This window comes from Lathamus discolor, chromosome 6 (assembly GCF_037157495.1).
Source record: "Lathamus discolor isolate bLatDis1 chromosome 6, bLatDis1.hap1, whole genome shotgun sequence".
Classification (NCBI taxonomy): Eukaryota; Metazoa; Chordata; class Aves; order Psittaciformes; family Psittacidae; genus Lathamus; species Lathamus discolor.
The window spans coordinates 77066674-77082055 of record NC_088889.1 but is presented as its reverse complement, the minus strand read 5'-3'; the positions used below and the strand labels follow the sequence as shown (position 1 = coordinate 77082055).

General features: G+C 38.7%; 1 protein-coding gene across 1 annotated transcript in view; it reads right to left on the bottom strand.

The window, feature by feature from the left end:
* The window catches only part of GRIN2A (glutamate ionotropic receptor NMDA type subunit 2A), a 180479-nt gene that overhangs the window by 59713 nt on the left and 105384 nt on the right, over positions 1 to 15382 (bottom strand). The window contains exon 4 of the mRNA XM_065683906.1: positions 12036 to 12150. Coding sequence (XP_065539978.1) covers positions 12036 to 12150 — 115 coding nt within the window. The remainder of the gene's footprint in view (positions 1 to 12035; positions 12151 to 15382) is intronic.

The following is a 15382-nucleotide window of genomic DNA, read 5'->3' as shown; positions in this document are numbered from 1 at the left end:
GCCTTGGGGTTTTGTTATCAAAATTACTTAGAACTTTTCAGTAATTGCATGAAGTGAGAAAATGCACTGTGCTAAAGACAAATAAGGTAAAATCTTAAGAAATAACAGCTTTATGAAGCTGGCTGACTTCAGTTAACACTGTCTATAACGTGGCCATAGCTGTGCTGAAATTTGACATGCATCATTTCCATTTGAGCCAGAGCAGCAACCAGATACACCACTTGTAGTCGGAACCATTTTGCAGTAATGAAAAAACAGTTATCAAAAAAAAAAAACAAAAAAAAAAAACAACCCCCAAAAAACCCCATCAGGAAACCAGAAAAATAAACTACCCACCCACACACATATAAATCAGATTGAGAACCAAAGTACCATAATATAATTTCTGCATCTTCTCAAAAAGAAGACTCTTCTATTCTTATGGTTTGAAAGCCATTGTGAAAGCCTTTATTATTGGACCTGAGGCAGGCCAAACGACATTTCTAGTAAATAGTACAATTGTGCATGATTTAATTCTTATCACAAATAACATTTTATTCTGCTTCAATTGATACCAACTGCTGAGGGAGTTTAAGAAAGCACTCCCCACTTTACATTAAAATTGTCTATTTATTTACTATTACACCTTATCCCTTCTAAACTAAACTACATTTCTTTCTACTCCCAGAAGACCAGAAACGGACATATAATTTAAATATTTTGAAAACTCTGGCATTTGCCTCTTCAGATTGTTGAACTACTTTGTATCCATAAATCTAATTGCAACATAAAATTGCATGTTCTATCCAAGTAGCAATGACAGATAATATAAACAAGCCAGTAATCCACAACATTTATAATCTAATTAATTTGAATAATTCGTTAGTTGCTTAAGTTAAAAACTGATAACATAACCATGAGACTGCTAAAACATTTCTTTTTCAAGGAAAATGATGGGAATTAACAGTACAATGACTTGTGTCCTAAAAAACCTGTAAAAAATTGTCATCTGCCTTCTGTCTTCTAAAGACTTCAAAATAAATCACAAACATTTCCAACGAACTTGATTTATTTCCATTCCTATCTAGGGAAGCATACAAGCACCTACCCTTTGCAGTTTCCTTTCCATCCTGTTTATAATTCAGGATGTTTTGCTGAACTTTAATACAGGAGGCAGAGATACCAAATCTCTACCCATTTAAAGGAGGAAATTCAAAATATCTAAAGGCAATGAGGAATTCCCACCTAAATCAATGGGAACTGGGCACAGGATTTATATATACAGTTCTAGCATGAGATTTAAGCAAAACACAATGGATGAAATCTGTGTGATTTCATACATGTGATTTCATAAAAAACCTAATTTCATACATGGAGTAACAAATCTGTCTAACTCTGTGTGAGGCAGTTATATTGCAAAACCAACTGAATTATCAAGTTATGGTATGTAAGTGCATCCACAGCTGAGTCTGTCTGTACTGGTTTATATTAGCTCACATGATGTTGTTCGTATCTATCCCATAAGTATGCCATGAAGTTGGCCATCTGGAATGGGGAGATTTCCAGTCAGGTCAGTGCTTCAGTTGAACAGCAAGCATGCCAAGTAATAGGATGTATTTCAGAAGTGGAAAACGTGCCCGACTGTCTGCCTATTCCAAGCAGCAAGAAGAAACGAAACTTCATTGAGGCCCAGTTGCATTTGTGTGCTCAGGACTGTATAGCAACAGCACCTGCCTTCTTAAATCACTCAGTACAGGATTCTGGGAGGAGGCAGATCTGTTGAATCCTGAAGCACGCACTTCCCTCTGCAAGCCACACTGCACCTGCATCACTATCATATGGACCAACAGGAATGCAAGCTGCCTACCACAGTATGAGTTCACCTGGTCCTATCAAAAGTGTAACGACTGCTTTGATGTTGTTGAGAAAGGAATCATGGTACTCTTTCATCTTTCAACTGAAGTAGTTGCCATTTTATTATTCTGAGGAGGATATAACTAGTCATATTTTTAAACAGCTGATTTGGGGGAGATGCTAATTTCTTTTGATGTATTTTTACAGAAGTATTTGATATTGAGCCAATCTCTAAAGTTAGATCCAAAATTCATCTGTTGCCTTCCACATATTTATCCAAATATTCACTCATTGTAAACTTATTTTAAAAAATAACTAAAAATTAAGACCTTGCCTTGGGTCTCAGGGTCATCCCTATTTCTCTGTCCAAAGACGTCTAGCACTGCAGTCCCAGAGTGTTACAGTACCTTCATCTGGACTTTATACGGTATACGAATTGCAGGTACATTGCAAGTCATCCCTGCTACCACCAGCACAAGTAACTCACAGTGTCAGAAAGGACAGTGAAAAAAAGTACAAGAGAAAGATGTCAATGTCATGAAGAATGGCAGAAAGTGGAGGGTAAGAATTTAGTTTTATGCAATTAAAGCACATAATTAAAACATGGTAGGATTTTAATATTTTTATTAGAAGCCTTTTAGGTTATGCAGAACTAATTATAGTATTGTTACTAAGCATATGAATGGTATTACTTATTTATGAAGGCACAACATTTTGTATCTTCATCTATTATTTAGTTCTTTAAGCATCCTTGTGCAATTGATAGTATCCCTTTATCTGCAGAAAAGCTGCAGAATAAGCAAAACTAAAACATGAGCATGTTCCCATTATAAAAAAGAGAATTTCTGAAATTGCATCTCTATGTAGGTGTCCTGAAGGATTAGCATTTATGTCACGTTAGTCAGCTCTAGTATTACTTCCAGTCAATATCTGTTTTGGATGCCTTTAAAACTTTCAAATGCTTAGGGAAAGAAATGACAGGTTATAACAACTACACATGCTCCTGGTATTTCAGAATATTACAAAGAGGTCTGCTCTGCTGATAAAGTCTAAGAATTAGTGTGCAAACCTAAATGGTCAAGGCCAGGCTGGACAGAGTCTTGAGTGACGTGGTTTAGTGTGTGGTGTCCCTGCCCATGGTAGGGGGGCTGGAACTAGATGATCTTAAGGTCCTTTCCAACCCTGACTATTCTATGATTCTTTGTTTTGTCCTTTTTCAACACTGACTGATAAGTAGCTTACCAATGACAACAAAGCAAAATATCTGAGGTAAAAGCAGCATTCCAAGTCCTGGTTTCACCTGTGAAGGTCACTACAAATACCCTAGAATATAAATAAAGTTCATACGTAAAAATCTGAAAAGTAGAATATGAAAAGTTCAGTTGCTGTTCTCAGTAGGAGACAACAGTGATATTTGAATAAAACATTTCACAGTGAAATAGTTTACCAACCAGACAGCTTCAAAATTCAATTGCCTCCAGTGTTTTGCAGCACTCATTTTCAGTGCGCTATTTCATGAGCAGCATAACTACTGATGAAATGCACTAAACGTGGCATCCTCCAACAAAATCCAAGCATCTAGGTTTGAGGTAGAAGGTTTAAATTAGCATGCTTACTTACTAATATTGGTATCCCCGATTCTTCATGCAATATTTTCTAATTTTAATGACAAATGATTGGAGCATTAATTTGCAGGTGAAACTACAAACCTTCAATGCAGAATAGTAGTGAACAGTAACTCTGCACACTCTTAGAAGAGACTAAAAACAATTTTCATGACCAGTCTATCAAAGACTAACAGGTCCACAAAAATAAAATAGTGGTAAATTTACACAAAGATAGAAACACACTGCCTCTGCTGTGGAGATGTTACCACTACAATGAAGAATTACTATCTTACTCCTTCCACCTGCTGCCTCAAACTTCTTACTTGTACTTAGTCTTAAGGGAACTCTTTGCTGTTCAGAAGCTTTTTCTTATCTCCTCAGTCTTCAAGCCATAGCTGCTTGGAAAAGGCTAGCCCGAGGACAAAAGGGAGTTAAAATACTGCACAGGCCAGTTGCCAGAATGAACTTTTGATAGGATGGGAGATGGGCAGAAGAAAACACCTCAAAAAGTGTGTTGTTCACTGTTAAAAGCATAAACCCACCATTTGAAATAGCTTGTAAACAGAAATAGAAATGTTTTAATAAAGACATTGTACTCACAGTTCTGCACTTGCTATCTACATGCTAATTTCTACATGCTAGAAATACACGTTAATTTATCAGAATATGTAGAGATAAACCTGAGGTGAAAGAATTTAAACTACCCCAATCCATTCTTTCGTCTTGTTTTGTTTGGGTTACTGATTCATAGAATTTGAAATTTTAACTTTTTAATCTTTTTCCCCTCTAAAAAAACAGAATAGAAACATTTTTAAGACTTCAAAACTTTGTGTCAGTCAGGAAACTATTTTTTCCTAGGTCCTGAAGGCAAGTCTACTGCCCAGAGAACTCAGCTGAAAGCACAGCTCAGTAACACTAGGCAACCAGGGACACATTCCAAGAATAATCTCACATATTTGAGCTGGTGTGGCAGGCCCAGCCATCCTGAATTTAAATGAAGCCAGTATAAGATAAAACATTTATACTCAGTGCAGGCACTCCCTAATGACAAGAAATTAGACGAATGAGGGCAGTTTGCTCAGCCTTATCTGCATCCCTTTCCTCTTTCTTGAAAGACTATTTAAAATCCCCATCAATGCCCATTTTGGCGTAACTCAAAGTCATCTTCACCTGCAACCATCTGCAGTTTCAAAATCTTATGTGCTGACAAATAATTTCCTTAGCACCTTAAGGCACATGTAGAACGTGGGAAAAAATATAGCTACTTTTGTAAAGCATGTTCTGTTAAATGTTTAAAATGTCTTTTTCATTTAGGTAACATGGCTTTTTTAGAATGACAGCCATTTAATAGAGCATTAAATAAAGTGCAGAAGGAATATTTGGACTTCTGGATTATGCAACTTGAAAGATGAAATTATTGAATAGTTCAAAGACAGGTCTGAAAATCTGATTTAGGCATTCAACCTTAAACTGAATTCACAAAATTTAGTTATGCTGTACAGCAAGTCATGCAATGGAGAAGAGAATAGCATGCGTAGAGTGCAAAGAACACAAAAGTGCATCTAGAAATAGAGCCTCCTAAGAATCCAATTAATATCACTAGAAATCCAATTAATATTACTAGAGAAATAAAAAGTGAAAATTAGCTTATTCACAGCAGATACACTGGAATATCTGCATTGCTAGATTCAAAAAATGGAAGGGGAAGGTAAACTGCATTAAGAAAGATTTTAAAGTTGTAAACACCATAGTATGTATTTGTAAAACCAACATTTTCTTTAAAAGAAAATTCATGCTGAGGATAATGCTCAAAAAATGCAGACATGCTCCATCACAAAACTGTCAAAAACTGCATGCAAATACTTTTACTCTACTATGCAGAAATGCCACAAAATACTGAGAGATTTATGGTAAGTTTCTGTCATTCTTAGTTAAAACTGATAATGATGTGGCCTTGATCCCAGAGAAATACAGAAGATGGCCCTCATTTGAAAAAAGGTCAACAGAATCATTTTTGGGAAGAACCCTGGCCCAAATTATAAAAATCCTTATTTTTGGACAAAAGACTTTGGAACTTTCATAAAAAATATTATTTCAATAGTGAATCAAACACTACGCATATATATTTTTTATATGTATACTTCATATATTACTTAGTTCTTTCAACATCCTTGTGCAATTGATAATATCCCTTTGTTACAGAGTGAAGGGTTGAAATGACACAGAAAAGCTATGGTATAAGCAAAACTAAATTCACTATTGTATGTGCAAAACTTAGCTTCAAGTACAGACTTGCAATGGTGCATATATCACTTTCTTTTGAACTTGTACATTCTTTCCTATTTTCTCCATTTTCATATGGAGTCTGGAATATTCTGTTTGGTTTAATCTCTACAGGATACAGGAAGGAAAGCAGAAAATAGCTGAGAGCACCGAAGACCTTGTTTGATGTCAGGCTGAATTAGCAATCATAGGGCCCTCACCTCATCCACTGTTGCCTAAAGCACATTACAAACTCCCTGTATTACATACACAGTTTGACCATCTCATGCAGCCTCTTTTTCTTTCGAAGACTGCAGGTAAGGAGGGCGGTAACGAAGTATTTGGTGTGTTTCTGTGGAACAGGTAGGTAAATACAGCTAGCCGAAGAAAGACACACAGCTTGCAAGCTTACACATTGCTGTACCCCGTGAAGACCCCTCTCCCGCTGCAGCCTGAAACAGTCTCTAAATAACACACGGATGTCTAACAAACTCCTAATCACACACCGTCACAGAGACCATCATACAGAGAAAAGGAGCAAGGCCAGATCCTGAGCAGAGAGAGAAAAGAGCAGAGTATGTTCTCCCTTACTTGCCAGTGCTGGCATGAAAACGAAGTCTGTCACACCGGCACATCTCACAAAAAACAAATTACTCGGTCCTGTCACCCTCTTCCCAGCAGATGGGATCTGTACACAATATACAGACATCATCCTTTTGTAAGAAAAAATGTTACATGACAACACGGATACTAAATGCACTCCCAGGACCAAACTAAGCCTTTGAAAAGAGAAAAATCTTCAGGGATGTTCTTTCCACACTAAACACACATACATATTGCAAACGTACTTTCTGAGTTGTCCCACTTTTGTGAAGAAAATGATGTTGAGCAAATGCAAAATCTAACTAATCTTGCTTTATATAAAAACTATTTACTACTTTTACTTTATCACACTTTTCCGCTCCCAAAGAAGAGCTACCCTGGCAGGTTTACAGCCAATAACTAGAAAGCATAAATTGAGTTTGTTGGGTTAACAATAAAAGCAGCTGCAGAACAAAGTACAAGAGCAAAATCCTTCCTCCAGATGCAGCATCTGCTGCGTACCTTCTGCTGCAAATCTTTGTGTCGCTTTGTGGGTCTGAAGGTCAGTATTAAACAATACCAGCTAAATTTAAATGACAAAATATGATGGGAGCACTTTCATGTGTTATTAATGGGGAGTGTTTTACAGTCCTGTGTGGTTTGAAAATGCACATTTAAAGACTCTGAAGCTGTCAAAATTTGCTGCAAAATCTCATGCAGGTTCTGCAAGTACAGGGCCCTTCCCTCATGGCCACTCCTGCTGCTGACAGGAAGGGCGCAGCACTGCCACAAACACAGCACCCAGAGAGAGAATAAACAAACAGGAGAAAGAAAAATTAACACCTCCCATGGCCTCATTTATCAACATAGAATTAGTTGATAAATGAGGATTTGGCACTCACCAAACCCTCAGCAGTTAGCATAGTTTTGGTACTGGGAAATGTGCCATTTCACTCTATGTAGTGCAAGAGCTCAAACTCAGGCCAAAGCAGCCATTTTATGAGGTAAAGGCAAAGAACTAAACAAACTGACATCGTCTTCCTCCTCCCCCCAGTGAGGGATGACTTTCTGTCAGCTCTGCACTCAGTCAAGATCTTACAGCTCTCCAGAGATGTCCAGGTAGCCACACCCTGACCTCCAGAGAGGAAGAGCTGCCATGAAAGTCCTCCTACTCTTTAATCCCCTCTTTGATACTAGCTGTAATGAACATGGGTGAAGCACGCTTTACCACTGCTTTCCATAGTAGCTGCGACTCCTTTACAGCAGCAGGGAGGAGGGAACCATCCTCCTTGGGAATACGATTTAAGAAACGCTGCATATAATTGATGCAATACAAGCAATTCCGTGCAGAAAGGTCAAAGGAAGGGCCTTTCAGCTAAGTAAAAGCTCACTGATACAGAAACAACATGCAATTTTCACTCGACAGTAAGTGTCAGGCTAGGCACTTTTACAGGAAGACTAAATACACTAGGCAGCAAGGATGGAACAAAGAAAATGACAACCCAGCACATGTTAAAGAGCATGCTGTTTCTGCTATGAGCAAGGATAATATATCATGTTAGGCCACAGAGCCACTTACAAAAGATATACCAGCAAATGGATGATTAATGCAATTTCATCCGTTCTAGTTAAAACAGATGCATTTTTTTTACAACTTTTAGGGAATGTCTATCATGAGGCATCAGGATCCTTCAAACATCATGATCCCTTCTCTGAAATCAATTAAGATTTCATAAGAAACTGCCCTGTACCATCTAAGTGACTTTTTATTATGACAGAAGTGACAAAAACCTCTGTCAGCAGTCTGAGTGTCAGGATTTTCAGTTCTTGTCTAGTGAAGTTTCAGCTATACCATTAGATATAATAGCTGTCTTTTCTCTGCTACATGATGGTGGATGTCAGTAGCCAGATGGAGCTCTCTGTGAAGACCTTGGTTCATTTATTCCAGGCAGGAATTGCGCACCCTCTGCCCACTCATTCCTACTTAGAGGCAAATGTGTACAACTTCACACAGAGCTTGTAAATCTGGCATATGCTAGTTAATCAGAGCAAAATCAAGTTCCACATTAAATCCTGCATTAACAGAAAGTGGAAGATGACGGGTTATGTTTAGAATAAACCCAGAAGTAAACTATGGTTCTTGCAGTGTCATTTAACTTGCAATTGTGCCATGTAGTTCCTGTTACTGTTGCTTCTTGTAAAAACTCAGTGGCTACAAAAATATAAGGCATTTGTATTTCACAGATTCACCCAGAATACAGACCAGCACAGTTATGTTATCTGTATCTACCTGTGGGAGCACCAGAAAAAATTGTTTTTATCCTGAAACTCATCTTCACACATAGAATACACTCATCTTTAAATGTTATACAGTCCTCCCTACCTTACTTAATGTATATGATGTGCACAGTTAATTAAACCATATACTTTTGCCCCTGCTAACTACAGTATACGATTTTAATATTGGATTGATTGATTTTATTTCCACATTAAACAGGACTAAAAACCACTAACAGACTGAAGTTTGCAATTCAGTGAAGTTAATGGGCCAGGGATGAGACCCAGGTCACACCTCACTAAGATAAGCTTAATGGGGGAGCTGCATGTGGTCCTGCTGGACCTCTGAGGACTTTTTTGCACTAGGCAGAGTGTTCCTGCAGCACTTTGGTGATAGTTGGGCAACACTGACAAATTTCAAGTTTCACTGAAACAAGCACATTAAGCTTATCTTCTTAAAAATGTCTTGCCAGAAAACAGCAGCCCCTGTGCCTGTCAAGATTAGCAGCAAGAATATGAACGTTGATGTCAGAAGTTTGAGTAGCTGCTTTAGGACCTGTCACAATATCTTGCTGGATGCATGCTTGAACATGCCCAAAAGTGTTTTTCAGTCTTCAAACTATTATCATTCAACCAGCTTTTTTTAGAATCTGATATGGGATAAATCCCTCACTCAAGACATTTACATGTGAAATTACGACCTCAAACTTTTGATACTGAGTCATTTGTAAAGAAAAAGGAACTTATTTTTCTAGGAAGGCATCTCTATTTCTTAGAGATGTATGGTTCAACTGTGGTTGAACATATTTGCTATAACCTCAAGCTCCGAGTTAAATATATCAATTTTGACACCAAGAGAAACTATTTAAGTGAAAGCAGATTATTATATTAAACCCAAATAAGAATGAGTTTTAATATAAAATCTTGCACTTTCAGGAGAATAATGGGTAAAAACATCTTCACATAAACCACAATTAGTCTTTCTTACATAAATAATGAAACTAGCTACTTGCACTTTCTATGTGCGTTAGTTACATTACAAGGATTAGCAGGCTGTTGCATTGTCAGTTTTTCACATGAATAAATCATTTAATTAGATTCTAGGAACTGATGCTTTCCATATAAGATTGAGAATATTTAATAAGACTTCAATGAAACAGTTCTGTGATACTGCAGTGCTGTCACTGGAAGTAAAAGCATGTGCCTGTCTGGAAATTCAGAGCAGGAAATGCTAGATCTCAGATGAGTAACTTTGACAGTTTTGAAATTGAGAAAAACAGCGCAAGGAGAAAGAAACAAGGAGAAAGAAATTGGCCAAGAGACATGGGGTGAGAAACGCAACTTGGAAAGAATGTTGAGATGATGCTGGAAAAATGTTCAGCTAAACCAGCAGCTGGGCGAGAGCCTTCTCATGCCTGTAAGTCAGAGGAACTGCCCTATTATTTCTGAAGTGCACAGTGATGCCCTGATGATATAAATGTGGGGTGCTCTGAGATAGCTGGGAGCTACATCCAGCTTGCCAAGGTAAGTGATTAGTCAGTTTATTTGTCTTCATCCGCAGAGGCAGGGATCAGCTTGTGGTCAGAAGAATAATTCTGGTGGTGACAGCCCGTTCTTGGCCGCCCTTCACTTCTACCCTCTGACATAATTAAACCTGGCCCCCTTCCCATAGTCCTACAATAGAGAAGCAGACATGAAAGCTGCTGCTAGGGCAGGCTGTCTCTACTGAAGTAACTTGGCAGGCCTGCTAACAAAAAGGCTCTAAAGCAAAGGGGCAGCTAGGAGTAAATGCATATTATTTTTTCTGGACAGGAGCTTCCGTTCAGTTACTCCTCTCTTCCTCCTAGAAGCCCCCCAGCACAGCAGTGAGCAGGAAGGGATTTCCCAGGTGGAAAACTGTGCAACTGGCAATGTAAGCATCAGCCTACAGAGGTCTTGTAGCCCAGGGCAGCAGGTGGAACATGCACGGCTGCCATACAACATGCACAGCTAGACAGAGCAAAACCTGCACTAAATCTTCCATTCTCTGACAGGAGAGTTGCCTGAAGGTTAAAAAAGGTTCAAGTTATTTCTTGGACATAATGTCACTTCATATATCCACCATTTCTTTGCTGTTGTTAGTTCATTTTTCAAAAACATCAAGCCTATCTAACCTGTCCCTTCGAATGGTCTCTTTAGAGAAGTTTCAAGGTACAAAACGTGCATAAGCATTGTTGGCTGCCTCTCTAACTGTCTGCTCCCTTTTGTGCCTCATACTAATATTCCCCAAGTAGTGGAACACTTTTTCCACAACTTTATATATGGTATGCAGACTATTGTAGAATTTTAAAATAGGGTAAGACATTTTCATAATAGCTATTGAGCAAAAGATTCCTCCAAAGATTCAGATTGGCATGTTTGGATAGGATTAAATTTATCCAGAGAATTAAATTTGCATCAAATGAACGTAAAAAAATACATAGCATAATCTAGGACTACTCCCTGTGGTTTTGCATGACTAGCATATTTACTGAAATGTCCTTCAGTAATTCTTATTTTGTCATTATTATTCAACATCATGAGGAGTCTTGCAGTCTTACAAACTGGAGTTTTAAGTTGACTTTATGGCATCCAAAAGCTATAAGAAAAAGAATTCATAGATTTCAGCAGCAATTTAGATAATACAGGATCATGCTTTATGAATTTAAAACAAAACTGGTGGATGATACAGATGTATTTTTTCCTATAGTTTCATATTGCAAACAGTTTCTAAGCTCCCCTGTTTTTAAAACATGGGACCACAGGTAACCTGCAAAACTGAGAGCCAAAACAATCACATGCTGAGGTGAGAGTTTTATAGAAAAAACACTCATTGTAAACTTTTTCTTTTATTACTCACATAGATGATTAATCCTGATACCAAGACACTTTTTCTTGTAGTCTATATAGAGGCTTATGAAGATTACTTGCCTACCAGGAGAACACAAGTCAAGATTCTGAACTTCTTAGGTACACGTTACACAGATTATCCTCTAATTCACAGAAATTTCACAGGTCAAAAAAGAATGTACATTCATTCTAAATTGTGTCAAAGAAAACAAAACCAAGCAAAAAAAACCCGACCCTGACTGGAGTTGTCAAGATACAAAAATCCATCCAAATTTAGGTAGGTAAGGCCCAAGTTTCTGGAGATATTTCAGTCACCTGTTTAATTTTACTAAATTGTATAAAGAAATGCAAGGTGTGTTTCACAGAAATCTTCTGAAACCCACATGGTTTATCTTTGCTGATATGTTGTTTTCCCTGTTAAAACTCCTTATACCTACTCAGAATCAGCTAAAATTAGCTTTTCTGAACTGTTGTGACAAACCTGCTACAGCAGAGTATCATCATTGACATCCATGATGTTAATCTGTCTACTTGTCACTAATAGGGTTCTACCAAGTCTCTCCTAGCTCCCGTCACATCTTTTACTCAGAGGTAATGAATGCTCACCTTTTCCCACTGGCGATCATTGTTGAGTACTATCACCACCAGCCTGGGGTGTGCCTGATAACCATCTGCCGTGAAGGACAAATCTTTACCTTCCCAAGTCACATTCATCATAAACCTAGAAGGCAAGGAAAAAAAGTTCATTAAAAAATTAATGAGCAGTGAAGCCATTAATGAGCAAGTTAGCTCAGTACCAGAACCACTGATGAAATACATGCACCAAATCCTGGCAATGCTGTGAAAAGCCTACATGTGCAACATGGGGAGCTGGAGCATTTCAAGGGAGTCCACAGCAGAAAATAAAACAAAATATTGTTTACATATGATTTTTAATGCAGGCATCATTTTCAAAGCAGCTTCCATCACATCAACTCTGTATGTAACATTATACTACTGCCTCACTACAAGTGCTTGTAAGGTAAGTGCTTCTAGTCTTGCTTCACCTGTTTAAACCTCCACGAGTCCTGTCAGCCCTTCCTGACACCGTAGCTATACACAGCTTGGACACTTGGATAAATTCCATTAATGCCTTCAGCCAAAAGCAGATATGAAAACTTTGATAATATTTCAGTTCAGTAATTTCAAAAATTAAAAAAAATTATATATTTTAAAATAATTTTTGGATTGAGGTTAATTTTCCATAGTTTCCAAAAGATATATAAACTAGTTAGCACTTTGAATAGAAAAGGAAATAGAGGGATTCAGAATAAAATGTATGGGAAGAAGAAGGATTTTAAAAATTTTGTGGAGAATGATAGAACGGTTTGGGTTGGAAAGCACCTTAAGATCATACAGTTCCACCCCCTCCCGCCATGGGCTGGGATGCCTCACACAAGACCATGTTGCCCAAGGCTCTGTCCAACCTGGCCTTGAACACTGTCAGAGACGGAGCAAAATGTCGGTCTGATCCCACAGTTCCTGCCTCTACACTTACCTGTTTGGACACTGACTCTTCATCAGGGACTGTAGTGACAGGACAAGGGGTAATGGGTTAAAACTTAAACAGGGGAAGTTTAAATTGGATATAAGGAGGAAATTCTTTCCTGTTAGGGTGGTGAGACACTGGAATCGGTTGCCCACGGAGGTTGTGAGTGCTCCATCCCTGGCAGTGTTCAAGGCCAGGTTGGATGAAGCCTTGTGTGGGATGGTTTAGTGTGAGGTGTCCCTGTCTGTGGCAGGGGGGTTGGAACTGGATGATCTTGAGGTCCTTTCCAACCCTAACTATTCTATGATTCTATGATTCTATGATTCGATAAAATTGTGTATTTACCACAAGCTCTTTGTTCAGCTACAAAGGAGGACATTCACACAACTGAAAATTTTGGATGAATTTATGTCAACAGAAGGAAATTACTCTCTGCTATAACAAGAGGTACCTCTCCTAAGATGTGCCATAGTACTCTTGATTGCCTCCTCCTCTGTTGCCACACTAACCTGCATGTTCCAAGGACAGAGTGCAACTACTTATAAGCAATCCTACCATAAGCAGTGATCAGATAATCTCTAGCAGGTCATTGCTCTGCCTTGGACTCTGCCATTGAGGGATGTTTAGAAACTCTAGCCCCACAACCACCAGCCATGGGCCAGAAAACTCAGCAAAAAGACAATGCAGTAGACCTGATCTACCCTGGGGTAGGGATCTCAGTACTCCACTCATTACCTTAGAGACATCCTTTAATTCTACAGTCTTATAGCTTTTCTTACCGTAGATTTACCCCTGAAGGCCTTAAAATCCTGAATCGTTAGAATTTATGCCAATTCTAATACAGTCTATCTAGTTTCTCCATTTCCTTATTAATACACATAGGCTTTCATTTCTAACTCTGGCTTTTTATGTATCATTGAATCATGTACTCTCTTTCCCAAAGCATTGTCCTTTCATTGATTCTGAAATACTGTCATTCTGTCCATCGAACAAAGTCAACTGTCCTCAAAAATTCCCACAGACTTAGAACATAAATCCCTATTTACATTTGTGTTCCACACAGATTCAGTGTTTCCCAACAAGAACAGATTGTTTCCACCATTCCAGGGTCAGAAAGAGTAATGAAAAACTGCAGGTTTTTTTAAAAGCAAAAATACAAGGAATTTATTGCCAAGAGTCTGAGCTACCACAACACACAGGTTAAGCTCCCCACACTGTGATATTGAAATATCTATCATTTTATACATTATCTGAAAGAAAAGCAGGCATGAGAGGGAAGAGCGTAAAAAAGCTTGTATTGACATTGGTGTTCTTTGGTGATGTTGGAAAGAAACAACCCCAGACTGTCAATGTATGCCTGACTGGGCTATCAGCGGGTGACGGGTAAAGATGCAATTCAGAATCTTGGAGATCTCGTGGCACATCAAGAAGATACTGTGCCCCCCTCCACCCCATATCCATATCCTGGAGTTAACTACACTGAATTACACTGAATTCTTAGTGTATTTCATTGAAAGAAATTCAGTCCAACCTTTCACCTAGCTGCTTTCCTTCAGGAATTCACAGAATCACAGAATCACAGAATCCCAAGGGTTGGAAGGGACCTGAAAAGATCATCTAGTCCAACCCCCCTGCAAGAGCAGGGTAACCTACAGTACATCACACAGGAACTTGTCCAGGCGGGCCTTGAATATCTCCAGTGTAGGAGACTCCACAACCCCCCTGGGCAACCTGTTCCAGTGCTCTGTCACTCTTACAGTAAAGAAGTTCTTCCTGATGTTAACGTGGAACTTCCTATGCTCCAGTTTACACCCATTGCCCCTTGTCCTATCACTGGATATCACTGAAAAAAGCCTAGCTCCATCATCCTGACACCCACCCTTTACATATTTGTAAACATTGATGAGGTCACCCCTCAGTCTCCTCTTCTCCAAGCTAAAGAGACCCAGCTCCCTCAGCCTCTCCTCATAAGGGAGATGTTCCACTCCCTTAATCATCTTTGTGGCTCTGCGCTGGACTCCTTCAAGCAATTCCCTGTCCTTCTTGAACAGAGGGGCCCAGAACTGGACGCAATATTCCAGATGCGGCCTCACCAAGGCTGAGTAGAGGGGGAGGAGAACCTCTCTTGACCTACTAACCACTCCCTTTCTAATGCACCCTAAGATGCCATTTGCCTTCTTGGCCACAAGAGCACATTGCTGGCTCATCCAACACCAATACCATTCCATCCTGGAGACAGATGTGTTTGAAAGACATTAAAGTTACTTTAACTGTTCACAAATTGCTCTATAGCATTTTGCCCACAAGAAACTGCTGCTGGCTTACATGTTTGTTTTGGAGTTTTGTTTAGGGTGTTTTGGGTTTGTTTTTTTTTTTTTTGCTTTTGGTTTTTTGATTGTTTTTTGGTTTGTTGTTTGGGTTTTTT